This window comes from Sus scrofa, chromosome 5 (assembly GCF_000003025.6).
Source record: "Sus scrofa isolate TJ Tabasco breed Duroc chromosome 5, Sscrofa11.1, whole genome shotgun sequence".
NCBI lineage: Eukaryota > Metazoa > Chordata > Mammalia > Artiodactyla > Suidae > Sus > Sus scrofa.
Window position 1 is genome coordinate 73,402,029 of NC_010447.5, and position 18,347 is coordinate 73,420,375.

The 18,347-nt window shown below is 38.3% G+C and overlaps 2 protein-coding genes across 13 annotated transcripts in view; both read right to left on the bottom strand.

Moving 5' to 3' along the window:
• The window catches only part of GXYLT1 (glucoside xylosyltransferase 1), a 134,195-nt gene extending 127,864 nt beyond the window's left edge, over positions 1–6,331 (bottom strand). Inside the window, exon 1 of one of the 4 annotated variants that reach the window (XR_002344161.1) lies at positions 5,980–6,282. Coding sequence is in view for 2 of the 4 variants with exons in the window: in XM_021092538.1 (XP_020948197.1) it covers positions 5,980–6,200 (221 nt within the window). In the remaining 2 variants the exon portion in view is untranslated. Of the gene's footprint in view, positions 1–5,979 lie in introns of all 4 variants that reach the window. The other 3 variants (XR_002344160.1, XM_021092538.1, XM_021092539.1) reach the window with 3 other exon arrangements.
• Positions 9,001–18,347, bottom strand: part of YAF2 (YY1 associated factor 2) — an 86,319-nt gene continuing 76,972 nt past the window's right edge. For 8 of the 9 annotated variants that reach the window (XR_002344163.1, XR_002344162.1, XM_021092544.1 and 5 more), the window contains 2 exons: positions 17,776–17,928; positions 9,001–16,999 (listed from right to left, as the gene is read on the bottom strand). Coding sequence is in view for 6 of the 9 variants with exons in the window: in XM_021092544.1 (XP_020948203.1) it covers positions 16,762–16,999; positions 17,776–17,928 (391 nt within the window). In the remaining 3 variants the exon portion in view is untranslated. Of the gene's footprint in view, positions 17,000–17,775; positions 17,929–18,347 lie in introns of those variants that run through there. The other variant, XR_002344164.1, reaches the window with a different exon arrangement.

Here is an 18,347-nt window from a genome sequence, read left to right on the forward strand (position 1 = left end):
GTGGTTCAGATCTGGCATTGCTGTGACACCTAGGCTGGGAACTTCCATACGCCACAAGTGCTGCCTTAAAAAACAAAAATGTTGGAAAAGTAAAAGTAGTTATTAGTTGCTTTTGCTTTTATTCCTCAACTGTTGAAAATGGAACATTAGATACATAAAATTTAAAGAGGTAACTCTATTAAATAACTTTAATGGGGCAAAACTACAGCTGAACTAAGTGGGTATTATCTTTTCAGTAAACAATGACATTCCAGAATCAGTGAAGTCCATAAATGCAAGGTTTTTCCATTGTAGAGCAAATCAAAATAATACTTTACTATGGCTCATCCTCATATTTCATATGCCTTAGTGTTTCTAACCCTAGGTGGCTTGTCTACAAGCAAACTCATCAAAGGCTAGCTTAGCATGGGGATCTCTGTGATAATAAAACAGTTTGTATCCTAATTGTGGAGATGGTTACACAAATTTGACCTATGTGATAAAACGGCATAAAACTACACACAGACATGAGGGTATGTAAAACTGGTGATGCCTGAACACAGTCTACAGCTTGTACAGTGTCAACTTCCAGGGTCCTAATAGTGTCTACATTCATAAATATACCTTCCAGATACAGGAGTATTACACTAAGCTCATGTAAGATACTGGGGGAAAACTGAGTGAATAAGTGGGTGTCTGCAACTTCCTGGGAACTTTAATGCTCTCCACAAAAACAGTTCTCGAACTTAAAGTTTACATAAATCCAGTCACAAAAGATCTTTTACATTTCTAAATTAAACTGGAAAAGGTTTTTTCATTTCAAAATGTCCATGATAGCCATGAGGCTGCAGTGAAAACCACGCACATCGTGGAGAGTCAGGGATAAGCCTAGGCATATCCAGCATAGGAATGTGGAAGTCTGAATGAGGTGCCTCGCCAACCAGGCACCTTCAAGACACGGACACCTGCACTGTTGACTTCAAGAGAAACAAAGATGCTCACTGCCACTTTAAAGGTGACCATTCCCATGGTTCTGACCGTCATTATGTAAAAATCACTGCCTGGGTCCCTCGACTTTAACTAAAAATTGTCTCCAGACAACTTAGATGAATTTCTAGCTCTAGGTCAGGTCTTCACTTTTTTTCTTAAATATCAAATTGCAGGAATATTCGAAAAGTGGGAAAAGAACTGCAAATAGTAATGAACAATTATCGATTTCAAAAACCAGTTAGCATCACACTGCACAACCTAATCCCTCTCAAAAAAGGAGGGGGGGGATTAAGAAGTTAAATGTAAAAAAATAAAAACAAAAGGAAAAACCCCACTGGTTGAAAGTTTTTTTATGCATGACAAAAGCGAAAAAAATAAAGGAAAAAACTGCCAATGTGAATACATAAAAATTTTAAAGTTGCCTGAAAAAAAAAAAAAATTAACAAGGGAGATGCCAGTAGTTCCAAAAGGTATGACCCATAGATAATAATGTTTCAAAATAGGATTTCTAAGTCAAATCACATTGTTTCTTCATTAGCCTAATCAATTTCTCCTCCAAAAGCACAGAATATTACTTTAATTAATTACTAGTCAGGTTTGTGCTAAGCACTTTACAACTATGTGGAGTATGATTTTCAATGACCTAAAAAACAAGGTGCAAAGTGTTGGTTTTATGTATCTCTGTATTAACGAAGCAGAGATTAAGGTGGCTTTAGTAAATAATTTGGTCTTCTTCACTGTTCACTGCCTAATTCCTCTCTTCTTCAAAAATAACTGCAGGAAAGAGGGGAAAAAATGTCTCTCCCCCCATAACAACAGTGCAAAAATAGTGGTCAAATCATTCTCAGTTAAATTGGTGGTTCTCAATCTTCGGTTTTATAACAATAACCTGAAGCTCATTATCTACAATACAGGTTCCCAGACCCTACTGCCAAGCACTCTGGTTTAGCAGGTCTGGACTGGGGTCTGGGGACAGAATTTTCCCCAGAGGTTAGAAATTAAAAATAATAATAATAACTTAAAATATAAATGATCAAGACCATCACCACATCAGCTAAAATTTTATTGTGCCAGGCACTATACCAAGTAATCTATCAAGCTATTATCTCAGTTCTCACAAACAACGAAATTGTCACCTCTTTGTAACTGATGAGGAAATATGTTCAAGGTTAACACAGCCAGTAAGTGGCAAAGCTGAAATCTGTTTCGAAAGCTATCTTTCCAGTCTACATTCTCAGGATACCCTACTAGTGTTCCTGGGACCCCAAAGAAATCATAACTTTATGGCCTGACCAGATCTGAAAAGGAGAGTGAGGTGGTACCTCCCTGCATCATTCACACTAAGGGTATGATGAGCCCAGAAATGGTATCACTGAAATGCTTAGTAGTTTCTTTTCTTTTAAATTTTTTTTCTATTTTTAGGGCTGCACCCTCAGCATATGGAAGTTCCCAGGCTAGGGGTTGAAATGGAGCTGCAGCCTGCCGGCCTACAACACAACCACAGCAAAACCAGATCCCAGCCGCATCTGTGACCTACACCAGAGCTTGCAGCAATGCCAGATCCTTAACCCACTGAGAGAGACAAGGGATCGAACCTGTATCCTTATGGACACTATGTCAGGTTCTTAACCCACTGAACCACAACGGGAACTCCACTTAGAAGTTTCTTGATTTCCCACTACCAATATACATTAAATATTGTTGTGCATATATATATATTATATTGCTGTGTTCTAATATGCTACAGGGTCACAATACGATGAAACCTTGATAATCACAGTCAAGATTTATCAGTGAAATGTGGGAATTCAATCACCCTGAGTATCTAAAGTCATAAAATGGTTTAGCTCCTTCTGCAGAAAGTACTGACATCTGGTAATAATGAGTGCTGTAGACTGAGTACTTTAAATGCAGTCTGTCCACACTGAGCAGCTGCAGAGTCTCTCCAGGTGGAAGAGCCACCGCCTAACAAGCATGCCTCAGGCATGTGGTTCTGTCTGCAGTAGGGATGTGCAAGAGATACAGCCAGAGAATCAGAGGTCCCCATACCAGGTAACACTGGCTGTCCATGGGGCATGTGATGCAAGCAATTCCAATGAGTCTTTTCTGGAATTTTCTATTTAAGATTAGAGAAGAAACACCGCAAGGAGCAGAAAGACCCCATGAACAAAGTCTGTCCACAGCAGAACAGTTAAGAGTTCCTGGTCCTTGAGGTCCCAGGAGCTGTCCAGGCATTTTTTTCCCTCAATTTTATTCCTTCTAGCAATTCATATGAGCCTATAAATATCTGTTTAGCTTAAGTCAGTTTTAATGGATTTTCATGATTAACAACTATATGATTAACTACTATAAGTTAATTAAGGTAAATATAATCCACATTTAACAGATGAGAAAAGTGAAACAGAAAAGCAGTCAAGGTTTCACAGCAAACAGAGCCATAATGAGACCACGTGTTTGTCTGACTCTAAGATCTACCCATTTTCTGAATACCAAAATAAGGGATTCAGACAAAATGAACTAATTAATTATAAATTTCACTGAAAAGTTGTTCCCATCATTTCTGTGTTTTTACTTTGAGAACTTGGAAGGACATTTCTAAGTATTTTGTTGTTTCTCTTAAGATTTGACCAACGGAACCTACTGGGTATAATCCTAATCCCACGTTTAAATGAGAGAAATAATAGTTTTAATCTTTGAGGTAAGACTGCTTCCAAAAAAAGTAAGAATGCAGGAGTTCCCCTCGTGGCGCAGTGGTTAACGAATCTGACTAGGAACCATGAGGTTGTGGGTTCGATCCCTGCCCTTGCTCAGTGGGTTAAGGATCTGGCGTTGCCATGAGCTGTGGTATAGGTCGCAGACTCATCTCAGATCCCGTGTTGCTGTGGCTGTGGTGTAGGCTGGTGGCTACAGCTCCAACTAGACTCCTAGCCTGGGACCCTCCATATGCCACAGGTGCGGCCCTAGAAAAGGCAAAATGACAAAAAAAAAAAAAAGAATGCAATGATAATCGAGTCCTACAAAAAAAGGAAGATGTTGCTTGTCTCATAGTCCCATTTTCTACTGATGAAACACTATCTAGACTAGGTTCTTATCCCTGCAGCTTTAGAGGAAGAGCACCTGCAGAGCAATCAAAGGATACATGGTTTTAACCTGGTCCAGTTATGATGCCCTCTGCACCTTGGTCAATGATTTACACACAGGAAAAGAGGCTAAGAATACCTACTCCATCCATACCCCATGGTGGCCAAAAAAGTTGACTAAACTCTATGAGAAATCTAAAAAGAGGTTAAAAATGATAATATCTAAAATGAAAAGAGTCCTGATGTCTTAGGAATTCTGCCGACTTCAATGAATTCATAGGGTAAAAACATGACAGTTCAGCCTTTCCAGGTTGCTCCTCTGCCCAAACTTCTCCTTATACATGCATATATTTTGTAAAGAATGATACACCTTCAATTTTAGCTTAAATGCTGGCCTCATTTAAAACGAGGAGTTATGCTGCTCAGAAGAAAAACAGCTTTCTGGCTGACTGGACTCTGAGACATCAAACTTAAGATTCCAGAAATGGCGCTACAAAATATTTATTAAAACTGAGGTGTTTATTTCCTGAATTTTAAATAATGCAACTTTGTTAAAATTAGCTGGCCAGGCACATATAGCTTATAAAAATTAGTCACAAAATAATATATAAGTATCTAAGGCAGGCACTAAAAGTGAATGTTACCCTATCAAGTCGAAATGAGTCCAATTTCACTCAATGTTTTGATTAAAATGTTGCTTCCTTATAATTCTACCCAATGCAAAAATAGTTCCTTCCCCATAACTTTAAATGCTTCACTCCAGCGTAATAGACCATGACCAGCTTTTCATGAGTTTATCCAGATCTTCAGTTATTGCCTCTCCCAGGACAGATAACTGAGCGTTCACAAACCTGGCTCTGGAAGTAGTTCTGCTTTTATGAACAAAGTCCTGACTGTAATCAAACCCCTGGGTGAAATCATGACAATCCAGCTTTTCCATGGGCTCTGCTCCTCTGTTCAAACGTCCCCTTTCATTTTGGGAATGACCATCAACTCTCAGAAGAATGTTAAACAGCCTACAGCTGACCTGCACTCCTCCAACCAACCCGATACTCTCCAATATCAAAGCAGCTTTTGCCTCTTGTTAAGGGAGCTCTCCCGAGTAAGAGAGGCGCCTCTTTTTCAAGGAAGTGGAAACGCTCAGATTTGGTTAAGCATTCGTAATGCGCTGCATTCTTTTTTTCGCTTAAATCTCACGTTGATTTCAACGCTGGCAGTGATTTGCGTAAATCCACTTAAGTCACTATGCTGCTTTTTAAACTCCGATTCTTAAAGAAAGCCACCTCTATCCCAACTCACAAAGGACGTGAGCTTAAGTATCGCTTATTTTTCTTAACTCGCTATAAGTTTCACAATAGACCGATTGTTTCCTAAAGAAAAATTCACAATCCTTATAAAATGCTCTGTCCAGATTTAACTAACCGGCTAATGAAAAATGTAAGCGTTAACAAGAAAATGAGACGTCCCATTCAGGAGGGGGTGGAAACTGAACTAGGGAGTCAGCCCGATGTTTAAATATCTCAACTTGAACGCCATGGAAACAAGAGGGAATTCCCACTAGCCAAACAGCAAGAGGCTTTTGTAGGACCCTCTAATTTTCAATGACTCCTAAGAAGGTGGGGGGGAGATGCAACTATCATTTAAAAGTTGAAAATTAATTTCTAACTGCTTTGAATAGTGCATAACCAATGGGTAAGAAGACAAACACAAAAAGCGTGGGTGCTTTCAGGCTGGAGTAGCGCCAGGCTCACCCCCAGGGTGAGGGGAAGGAGGGAAACGAGCAAAGGGGGTCAGAGTCGGCAGCAAAGAAGCGGGAGACGCGGGCCCGGTGGCGGGAGGCGCGGGACGGCCCCTCGTGCAGCCCCGGCCAAATCGAGACCCGCGACTCGGCGCCCCTCGCCCCAGCCCCCCGACAGGGAACCGCTCGTACCTGTCCGACCGGCCGGGATGCGCCGCCTGGCCCGCGCTGCCCGCCCCTCTTGCGGCGCCGCGCCCGCCGCCCCCGAGCCAGGAAGCCGCTGCGGCCTGCGGCTTCCCGCCACCGCCGCCCGCACCTTCCTCCAGGGACACGGCGAGCTGGCTGAAGGCGTAGAGGAGCGAGCAGAAGCCGCAGGCCAGGCACAGTACCACGAGGCGCAGGTAGCGCCGCATCCCGTCGGGCCCGCGCCGCCACCTCCGCCGTCGCCGCCGCGCCCGCTCGGGCGAACTGGAGCGGAGGGAGCAGCACCGCGCAGCCGCGGGCGCAACAGTTCCTCCTCCGCTGCGGCCTCGCGCCCTCCCCCTTCCTTCTTCCCTCCCCGCCCACCACCTTAGCGAGCGCGCTAACACCCCGCCCCGGAGCCCCGATACTGCCTCCGCCCCGGGCCCCTCCCCAGAGGGCGGGCGGCCAGACGCGCCGGCGCACTGAAAGCGGAGGGCTGGGGGCGCCGGGTGGCTTGGGGCGCGAGGGTTGCGGCTCGCGCAGGGTCCCGGGGTAGTGCAACCCTCCCGGCGGGCGAGTCCGCGGAACCTTGCGGCTCCCAACTGTGGAGGAGAGGTGCAGCGAAACTAGCAGAGCGTTGGAAGCAGCTGACCCAAATTCTAATTATGGTTCTTCCACATGGTAGCTTGGGATGTTGAGCAACCTCAATTTTCCGAGCATGTTTGATCGTCTCTAAAATGGAGAGGATATCCTCATCTTAGGGTGGTTTTAAAGATTAAAGTGCTTAACGCATGATAAACACCTTGGACTGAGAAGGCTCGTCATTAAGTTTTTTGTTTTTTTGGTCTTTTGGGGGCTATGCCTACGTCATTTGGAGGTTCCCAGGCTAGGGGGTCCAATCGGAGGTACTGCTGCCGGCCCGCGCCGCAGCCACAGCAACGCTGGATCCGAGCCGCCTCTGCAACCTGCACCACAGCTCAGGGCATCACTGGATCCTCAGCCCACTGAGTGATGCCAGGGATCGTACACGCGTCCTCAGGGATGCTAGTTGGGTTCCCTAACCGCTGAGCCACGATGCGAACTCTGCATTAAGCCATTTTTTAAGCTCCATCCTCCACAAGCGTTGTCACCCAACATCTAATTACGTCATGATGTTGAGGATGCGTATCCTGCCACCCATCCATGAGGTCCTCCCTTTTGGATCATCCTTATGACTCATTATTTGCATATCCAAAACAATTAATACTCTCCCTAAAGAGCTTTGTCTTTAGCTTTCCTTTTCTTTTCCCTCTTTCTCAGCCGTATTTCCACTCCATTTATTGAGCATTTATGGAGCATCACTCAGTTCCTTTGGGTACAAAGACGTCTAGAAGGGGCATGGGGTGGGACAGTGGATACTTGTAAATAAGTTCAATGCAACCATAAAGACTTTAGGCTATAAGCCTGTAAAGGTGTGGGCACACACACAAAGGAGGTATCAGTTCTATCTGTGGTCTTGGTCAACAGACATTTCATATAAGTTAAAACCAAATACAGAGACCAGACTTAATTCCCTGAGCAGACAAAACCAAAACAAGCAAAGCAATTGAGCTTATTTTACAGGATAAGCAAGGTCAACTTGACCTGGGTAACTTCTTGCTTATGCATCTGAAAATCATAAGCAGAACTTAAATAGTTCCCCCAAATTGATATGAGGTAACCATGAACTGATTCTCTTTCATTCAAGAAAATTCTAGGGGAGGGATGGGCAAATGGGTGAAGGGGGTCAACTGTATGGGGATGAATGATAACTAGACTCAGGTGGTGATTACTTTGCAGCAGATAGATGTTGGATTATAATGCTGTACACCTGAAACATAGAAGAAAGAATATTAAAAAGAAGAGCAGCTGAATAAAATATCCAATGTTTGAAGTTTAAGCCACAAAAAAATAAAATTTTAATTTTAGAATTTTAACCAATCACTGCAAATAATAAATACTGTCTTCACACTATATAGGCTGCTTTACAATATACCTCTGAGCCTCACCCCATATTTCGGTTTGAGTGCTCCAAGTTTGCTAACTGTCTTTTTGGTGTGTACACAATAAACTTTTACTGATAACTACTTTGGTGATTCATTGCTTTTACCTCTGTTATTTTTATGAACTTTTGACTCTAGCCAAAAGTGGCCCTAGAGTCTTGGGTGGGGTAAGGGAAGTAATTCCAGGCTAAAGAATCAGTGAAACAGGCTCTTGTGTTCAGGAAATAGTGAGACGTTTCATAGGACCAGTTAAGTGAATGCAAGAAAGGAGATAATGAAGAGGAGAGGTTGAAGAGGCCAGATATCTGCATGCTTTGTTCAGTACACCTAAGAGTTTGAACATAATCTGGCAGACAGTGGTGAACCACTGAAAGGTTTTTCAGTTAGGAAGTAACATGATCACATTTGCCCATTTGAGAAACAGATTCTGGCTGCAGTGCGGAGGCTGGGACAGAGGTTGAGATTGGAGCCGAAAGCAGCATTAGTGCCAAAAAGTGAGGGAAAAAAGGTTTCAAACACACACACACACTTCATGGAGAAAAATCATGCTGTTAAACTGTTCAGATTGCAGGTGGAGCTTTGAAGAGTTTGGCCCCGAGAAACAAGGTGGGGAAATGATGTGTAATTTAGCAGTAGTTCCTCATTTGGAATCCCTATACCAAAGAAGTGTTGGCTCTGTGACCATGGGAAAGTCACTAAACAAATTTAAGCCTCTGTTTCTTCCCCTATAAGGATTAAATTTCTTTCTTGACAAAAAGAAAAGAAAGGAAAACCAGCATACTATTAAGATGTGTAAGGAGTGGCTCAGCCAATTAAGGACCCAATGTCCGTCTCTATGAGGATGTGAGTTCGACCCCTGGCCTTGCTCAGTGGGTTATGGATCAGGTGTTGCCAAAACTTTGGCTTAGTTCGTAGCTGCAGCTTCAATTCGACCCCTATCCCAGGAATGTCCATATGCTGTGAGTGCGGCCAAAAAAAAAGTGTGAATAAAAACATACACTTATTCATTCAATAAACATTTATTGAATATATTCTACATGCCAGACAAGGGGCTAGACTGTACCGCCCTCAAAAAGGGAGACAGGCCAGTAAGAACAGTGACAATATGAAGTTAATCCTTCCACTACACCTTACAATTCTTAGAGAAATTAAGATAAATTTAACAAGATACAAAGATGGATAACAAAAGTATTTCTAAGACTGGAAAATAGATTTTGAGAGAGAAAACTAAAGGACCAAGAAACTAAGAATAAGAGCTAGTACTCAAAGTATGTTTAAACAGATGCTAACTACACTTGTTTCTCTTTCAACCAACTAAATGTAAAAAAAAAAAAAAAGAATAATTTAATGACCCACAGATTGTTAGAATACTGGAATGGCAGTTTTCATTTCTGCAACAATATATGGGAAGAACATATCCAGAAGAATAATCATCTATTTACTTGACATCAGGGTTCTGGACCACATCATCCCTTTAGGTTGTTTTTAATCCTATAATTAAAAAGGAAATCCTGTTGAAAAAGCATATAAGGCATTCCAAAAATAGGAGTGATTTTTGTATTACCCACACTGTCCTAACGGGTTATCTTGGAGTTTAAGGAGCTGTGTGCACACCCTTCTGATCACTTCCAGGATTCACATGCTACATTTGGATATTCCTAAAATTAATGGTAAATTATTTAAAATATTTTTACATCATAATGTTTAGGCATTTCTTTTACTGTGTGTATGTGCATATTCTTAGGTCTATTTTTTTCACCTCTAGTCCACCCTCTTAATTTTCTAATGACAGACTAATTATATCCAAATTTTTAATCAAGGTTGATCTTCCCCTCATCCTGTCAAAAAGGTAAATTTAGGTGGACTTTTTCAAGTCACTCTAGAGCAAATTTAGGTCCTGCTCAGCATTTCCTTCCCATGTCTACATTTTAGTACTTCTTTTTTAAAAAAATCCCATAAGGAAAAAGATAAATTCTGTACCTTTTCAGAGTAAAGTTCAAAAACTTTTAATTAAATGTAACTTCCACTTTATAAAAGTTTATGCATAATCTAACTTAACCCTAATAACACCTACATTAATAGATGTTATCTTATTCTTTAAAAAACAAGGAACTTGAAATTCAGAGAAGCTGGTTAACCACATGGCTAATAATAAAGATCCATTCATTCAAATGGAAATCTTTGAGGATACAAAGTGCATGTTTGTTTTCTCCTTATACCATGCTATCTCACTATGAACAAATAAATGCTAAACTGAGTGATGCAAATTAAGAGCAAAAATGAAAACAATGTTATATGAAAATCTCTTAGACTGGTCTTGGGGATTAAAAGCAAATGAAATTTACAATCAGAGAAATAAAAGCCAAATCAGTGGCAGAGCACAAAGAATCAGAAACTCAGACTAAAAGTGAAAATCATTCTCTCCAGTTGGCCTGCAGTCATATTTCTCCATTTTCCACAGTCCGTTTCCTAGAGACCTTGTTGGGCTGGAGGGAAGAGTTGGAAACTTAAACCGTCAGTTGGAGCAAAAAGTGTTTCATTTTAAGTGTTTATTCAATCCAGTAAATATGGGAAAGGGACAGGGGTGGGGGAGGACGAAAGAGTAATGTGATTCTCTCCATTCTCAAAACACTCGCTACGGACCACATGACTAGAAGAGACTGATAAACGGGGACACCTCAACTCCTATATGATTCCAGAATTTGGCTGGCATTTCCGTCTGCACAGGAGGGAGAGTATGAAGGGAGCAGGGTGGAGAGGGAAGGAAGGAATACCCTATGGACCTTCCTTGTATTTCCCTCTGGTTCAATCCTCAGGAATGCTCCATTCCCATTAATACATCAGATTATACACTATTTAATTTTTTTAAAAAAATGCCATCAGTAAAATCGAAAGCTAGATTTAGATTGCAGGGAAATTTGAGTCACTGGGAAAATTAGAATTTAAACATACACGCTCAAGTTCTCCAAAAACCTGCCGTGGATCAAGGTCATGATTATAATAATATTAAGTAACAGATAAATTTGTGGAATCAGAGTCCCCAAAATTGAAAAATGAAAATAATTGAAAATCCCGATACCATCACACTTTAGAAGTAGAGTGCTTAATTAAAAAATTAAATTAGAATTCTTATCCATATTCTTTTCTATACAAAAATTACATCCTAAACAGCCCTGTGCTATGTTTGGTTTTTTACATTTCTTTTTTTTTGGCTGCACCCATGGCATGAGTATGTTCCCGGCCAAGGATTGAACACACCCAGAGCTGTAACCAGAGCCAAGGATTAAACACACCAGAGTTGTAACCAGAGCCACAGCAATGACAAAGCTGGATCCTTAACTCACTGAGCCAGGGGCCTCCCTCTTTTTACATTTCTCTATTTTATGTTTTAATAAAGTTTAAAAAAGTCCATTTTTCTCTAATTAAAGTGTTCTTTAGATTATCTATTGTATCCTATATTGAAAACATCATACATAGACTTTTATATTTTCTCTTATTAAAGACCAAAAATTACCTCTTGGACCTAAAGCCAGATCACTCTGCTCTTTAATTCTGAAAAGTCTACTTTCCTTTTTCTTTTTTAAAAAATACTTTCACTACCTTTTTGTCCTTGAGATTCTTCTCCTAAACTTTTAGGGTTTTTTATACAGCATCTTAAATTTTTCTCAATCTTGCTGACTCTAAAAGTAAACACAAGCTAATTTCATTATTGCTATTAGTCTGAACTAAGAGGATACTGAAAATAATACACACGAGAAAGTCTAAATTAGTAAATCTTGGTATCCAGTTTAGTTTCTGAATTCTCTTGATAAAAGAGTGAATGAAAATATGAAGATGAGATGGTAGCTTCTATCCACATTCCCTACTTCCAGGCAAGTCAGCAGATCTAAACCCAATGCAATTAAAGACTTGTCGAACTTATTATTTCCACTTCTCAGGAATTCCAACTGAATCCATTTTACTGGATCCTAGACCCCAAAACTTCATGTTGGGCTTATCCTCACCAAAACAAAGCAGTTTTTTGAAATCTTTCAAAATTTATTATTATTTAGCCTTATTTACAGAAGAGATTTGAGGAACTTGATGAGAACACCAGGAAAAGCTTAAGTATATTAAAACTGGAATCAAGAAAAATATATCAAGAATAACAGGTTAGAATAGGGATATGCAGGTTAAGTTATACTAATTATTAAAAATCTAGTTTTAATCTGAGATTTCTCACAGCTAAACAAAAACTGAGGACAATCAATAATTTGCATTGTTCATAAGAAAAAGGCAAATTGATTTCTCAAGTGAAGTACAGCTTTTCATGAAACAGGTCTGAAAAATGTTTCTCATTTGGATTCTGAGTAAGTGTTTCCTTAAAATCTTCACAAAAATGCAATAGCATACCTCATTCAGCTGTTTCCTGATTTTTAAAAATTAGTATAGGAAAACAATAATCTCGCAGTACATGGCTTAAAGTCCTAAACTTTCAAAACTACAAGCTGCAGTAATAAAATGGTTGCTGGCCAAAACTTCTGGTGACAACTAGTGAGATGAGATACTTAACTGGATACCCAAGCCAATGTGAAGTTTCTAGAGGAGAAAAAAAGATGGCAAACACTCCCTCTGCCCTGTTACTTCAGTATTTTATACATAGTTTTACTGTTGCACTAATGGCATTATGATTATTTATTTACCTAGCTCTCCTCTAACATGGGAGTTCCGCGTCTTTGTCCTCTGCAACCCACTCTCTAGACCAGTGCCTAGAATACAAAACTTACTAAATGAATGTTCGCTGCATTGAATACTGACATAAAGAAAATCTAAATCACAGAAATACTGAAAGTATTAACAGCATTAAAGTAGCTACTACAGTCCACAACGTCTACTGATGGCGGGAAGGGAAAGACATCACCACCGAAAAAAATTCACAACATGAACCATGTCCCAGAGAACTGAGAGCTTTCAGGGATCTAACTGATTTTTCTATAGCAGTATCTGGTCTTACCATGGCATTTCACTTCCTCTAGAATTGGCCCATTCCACATATCAGCACTGGCTAAATGCAAAGCCACATTACAAACATAACATTTAAATTATCCGGGCTAGCAAGGCTGTGCATTCAGGAAAGTAAAGTGTTCGTATAATTCAAGGTAAATCTTCTCTAAAACAGCTTCTAAAAAAGAATGGTTTTGAAGAAAACTGTTTTACAGCAAATGCACATATTGCGGCTCCAAATAGTCTACCAAACACAACAGACACTTTAATGACTGAGTCATTACGAAGATGATTTATCACAGCATGTCTTAAAAATTTTCTCAAGACAGAGATACTATACATCCTATTTGTTCTTTCCTTTCCTAGTGACTCTTCTATTATCCAGATTGCATCCCAATGCCCTGCTTTCTAATTTCTGCTACTATTTTTGCTTTTTCTCCTTCATCCTCCCTCATTTTATCCCCTTCCTATCCTTCCTTGCCTGTGATATTATGGGAACTTCTTTTTCATCACCCTTAACAGCCAGTGAGGACATTCTTTTCCTTGTGCTTTCACAAAATGATCAGTCACATCCTGTATCCTGATTCTGTTCAGCTATTTTTGTCACTGGTGACTTTTCTACACTTCAACTGTTGTGTATTCCAGACAACTAAAGGTGCGTGGGGTTGAAGAGAGGGGCCAGTGCTAATATGTCAAAGTGTTACTTTATGATTATCCTTCTTATACACCCACTCACTATTCTGTTTTCACTTAATTTTCAGTACAGAAATTTCTATCAATGGCCCAGCTCCGACTTCAGTTCTTCAAAACATTCCACAAAAAACGTGCAGACCAAGCAAATAAATAAGGGTTTCAGTGGAAACTGAAACTCCTAGACCACTTAGCATAAATGCATATAATATGAAGAAACTATGTTGTTTTCAGGCAATAAGGATTTTTGTCTGAAAGAAAGGTAATAAATGTTATTGACTTAGAAAAGCTGAGGTTTTCCTTCCTTTTTCAACACTTTCACTTTGTCTACTACTATCATTATAATTTAAGGAAAGCATCTCATAAAAATAAAACCTTTAAGTTATTAAGTCAACTATTTCTACTGTGTAATAGAAAAGGTTTTAAGAATATGTATTCTTGTATGCCTCAACTTATATCTTCACTATTACTTATATCAAAATAAGCTAATAAACTCTGAAAAACATCCAAATTCTCTTTCTGTATAGAATTTGGCTAAAAGAATCCACTGTTAAAATCACAGGGTAAATTGATGAAACAGAGCTAAAAATGTACCCTAAGCCCAGGCTCTGCATCTTTTTGCATATTTTAAGATTAGGTTTAAGTATTTATGGAACTTGAGTCTGTTTCCTAGTTTAGAAGTGTATTTGAGGTAGGGTGAAATGAAGGCAGGTAAAGATAACTGTGATTAATTAAAGGAAAACAAAATTTCAAAGTAGCCAACTCAGCTCATTTCTCCCATCTCATAATGCATCCCATCAGGTTAATTATAGAAAGATGGCTGGTCTGGGATCAGAGCAAACATCTCACGTAGAAAACCCACTGTAATGTATAGAACGCAATTTCTTTTGGCCATCCAAGAAGGCATGGCAATAATTCTTGTTACCAAAAAAAAAAAAGTTTCTGTAATGAGATTTTACCTATAAAGACAGTCATTTACTGGGCACTGGGTATGTCTCAGGTAATGGTTAAGAATTTTATATTGATTGATATTTAATTCTTCCAACAACCCTCTGAGTTATATATGATCATTATCCCTGTGCAATAGATGAGAAATGACCTTGAGTGATTTACTCAAGCTCACTTAGGTTCTACAACAGGAATTCCAACACCAGACATCACTTAGTACTCTTAATTTCCATGCTGTAATTAATGTCTCCCCGTTATTTGGAAAAATGATTATCCCGTTCAGGTAAAATCCCATCTTTTGTCTGATTTCTCTCTTTCGCAGTCCATTTAAAATACATCCTGAAAGTATTTCATCATCAGAAGACCCAATACCTACAATTACGTTGACTTCATATTAGAATATTTCCCCTATTACAGTTACTACTTGTAATTTTTACTTTTTAAAAATGAATATATATATGACATTTGAAATATGTAAAAAATAAAGACAAAAAATTTCGTGTTTTATAAGAACATACCAGTTATTTGGGGTTCCACTGAAAGTATCTTAAAATAAATAAATTTTTTTAATTTAACAACACTAAAGAATGAGGTATATAAATGTTTTAATCACAGACTTTTACTGTATGCAATTAACTGTATTTCACAAGTTGCATCTTACAAAAAAGACAGTACCATTGTGCCTGTAAAAAGTACTGCAATTAAACAGAAAATTACATTACCACATGAAACCACCAAATATCACAACTGCCAGGGTCTATAGTTTTACTTCTTTCTTCAAATGCTATCATGATGTTTTCACATGCTATTTTGCATCCGAGTTATGATTTAAAGTTCATTTATAGTTCAGAAGTCTCCTATATGTGAATATATATTAAGCAAATGGCTAAGAGGAAGCAGGAGACCCTAAGCGAATTTAAGAAGCACTGTGTGGTTTCTAAGTTGGATTTTTAAGTACAACATAAAACACTTTTATTAGCTGTAAACAAAAATGCAAAATCTGTAGTCATAAAAATATTTTATTGGTAAATTTACATAATAGTAAGTGGGGCTGTAAATATTTTTTTAAAGTTCAGGATATTGATAAATGCATAAACTGGCAATTGTTTCTGAAAATAGTACACTCTAACTTTTATAAGAATTGTTGTATTTAAGAGGCCAATTAAACTGATTTAAGATTAGTTATTTCCCAGTTCTGTGCAACAGTTCCTATTTCTCTATTAATTAGATTCATACTTCTATGACCCTGGATAAGTTCGGGGCAAGGAAACAGTGATAAAACTATTATTAAGTTAAAGCTTTACCAAAATTGCAGCTTTTAAAATACGGCAGGTTTCTTTTCTTTTCTGTTTTTGCCAAATGCTTATAACTACTATTTGAATTTTAATGTTCTATATAATACAGAAAATACCAGTGTTTCATGACAATAGCACTAAACCTGAACTATAAAGCTAATTGTTTTACTGTTCACTAGTCTGCTAGTAAACATTACAATAAATGAATGTTTTGTAATATAAGCAAAAAAAAAAAACAAAAACCCAAAATAGAAAACCAAAAACATAATTCAGGAACAATAATTTAGTAAAATGTGTCAAAAACATTGGCAATGGTTCATACAAATTCTTTATTTAATAACAATTTTCCTATTTAACCACACCAAGTACCAGCAGGTGTATTTAAGAGGATAGCCATTAAGAAAATCCTGTTGCAGCAATAGTTTGATTAAGTTGATCTTTGACTTGTATACATATAACTATCTGTTTCACAATTCTCAAATAATACATATTTAGGCAGCTTGCACTATGTTATAAAAATTTAAATTCGTTACATGCCAATAGTAGAGAATTCAAGAATTATGTGTTAGAATTCACTAAACTAAAAGTGAAAACAGACTTACCAATAACACTGCATAATGAATAATTCAACCACATTTTCATGGCATCTTTAACTGCGGAGACCAAAATGTTAAGACTGGAAATGTTTGGTAGGCAGAGATTGCAATAAAATCTAACAAATTTCTATTTTATGTAAAACACAAATTATGGATTGTGCATGAATACGTTTGTCATGAAAATGTGGTACTTCTTGGCATAATCTGTCTATCTGCATGGTACGACAGAGGTGACTAAGAAACTGGAGAAAATAAACTTTAATGAGATTCTCCATTCAATGATGAGGCTTCTCCTCTGGGTGAAGATGACCTGGACATTCCCCTCTCTGTGTTATCAGAGCTAGAGCCACTCTGACTGTGCTGATCTGCAGAGGCAGCACTGGATGCAGGCGGTGACTTTGTTTTCTCCTTAAAGTCTGTAATAATGACTGTCAGGTCGCCAACAGTAACCTCCAAATGTTGAGCACTACTCCGATCCACATTTTTCAATCTTGGTCTAAACACAAAAGATAATAAAATTTTAAACTAGCTTTTCTCTCCACCAACTTTTTGATCATGTAATGCATAATAAATTAGGTAAAAATAATAAAATGAATACATCTATCTTTAAGGCTCTATATTAATGGGCAACTAGGCACAAACATATAATCAAATGTTGGAAATAATTAACATTAATCCAACTAATCATTCATGAATCTTCCTCATCATGATAAAAAACTCTGGGAGTAATGGTCTCTTACTTGTGCTTTTACAGCTTTATCCAATTTTGCAGACGGCTTGTCAATTTTATTAGAATAAATGTTTCAGCACAGCAATGACAGAGTTGCACCACTGAAGAAGCTGCTAACAGCTGAGGCTGCATTATACGCAGGGCTGTTACCCCACGGACGTGCACCTATGCAAAGGGCATCACGACTGTCTGTTCCGCCTGGACCCATGACCACTATGACTGCTTAAAGCTCACGCAAATATCTGTTCAGTATTGTGAATATTATTCCTGGTTTTACGAATGAAAAAGAAACAGCTCAAACACGAATGTCTTTTAATCTAGTTTTTTTTTTTTTTAAGCATCCTCACATTTAAGCTTATATTTGCAGCCTTTGTATTTAATTTGTAATATGCCTTCAACTCAGAAAACACTTTCATGATATAATAAAGGAGATGAAATCTTTTATTTTACTTAACATACTGTACATATCGATGTTAAGAGACAATATTAAATAGCTAAATTTATTAGTTCCAAAGTGCCATTAAAACATTCTTCAAATTTACCTGGTTTTCTTATGACTGTTCTTTTTGCTAGTTGTTTCCTTTTCACTTTTTTCTTTGTCTACTTTATCTTTTTTCTCTTTCTTTGACTGTGTAGGGGGCACAAACTGCTGAGTAACCTGCTGTGCAACCAACTGGGAGACAGGTCGAGGTTTCCTGTGTGCATGTTAAAAAGAAAGGTTTTTTTATTATTATAATTTAGAATATATTTTCTTTATTAGAGAACAGATCAAATTGTGAGGATACATGATTTTCACATATAAAAATTTTTCATATGTAAGGTAATTCAGGTATGCAATTTGTCAATAAACACATACATTACTGTCTTTCCTATTCAACAAAAATAGAACTATAACAGTTAAAAGTTACAGCCCCAAATACATACGCAAACCACTGAAATGTAACTGTTACATAAATCGATATGAAAATTATTAAAAATGTATATCAAACTGTGCTTATAGGGAAGGGCACATATAAATAAACCTGAATTTTTAAAATTAAACTTGAAAGTTTATAGTGAAACAACATTTAGGAGTTCTTGCTGTGACGCAGCAGAAATGAATCCGACTAGGAAC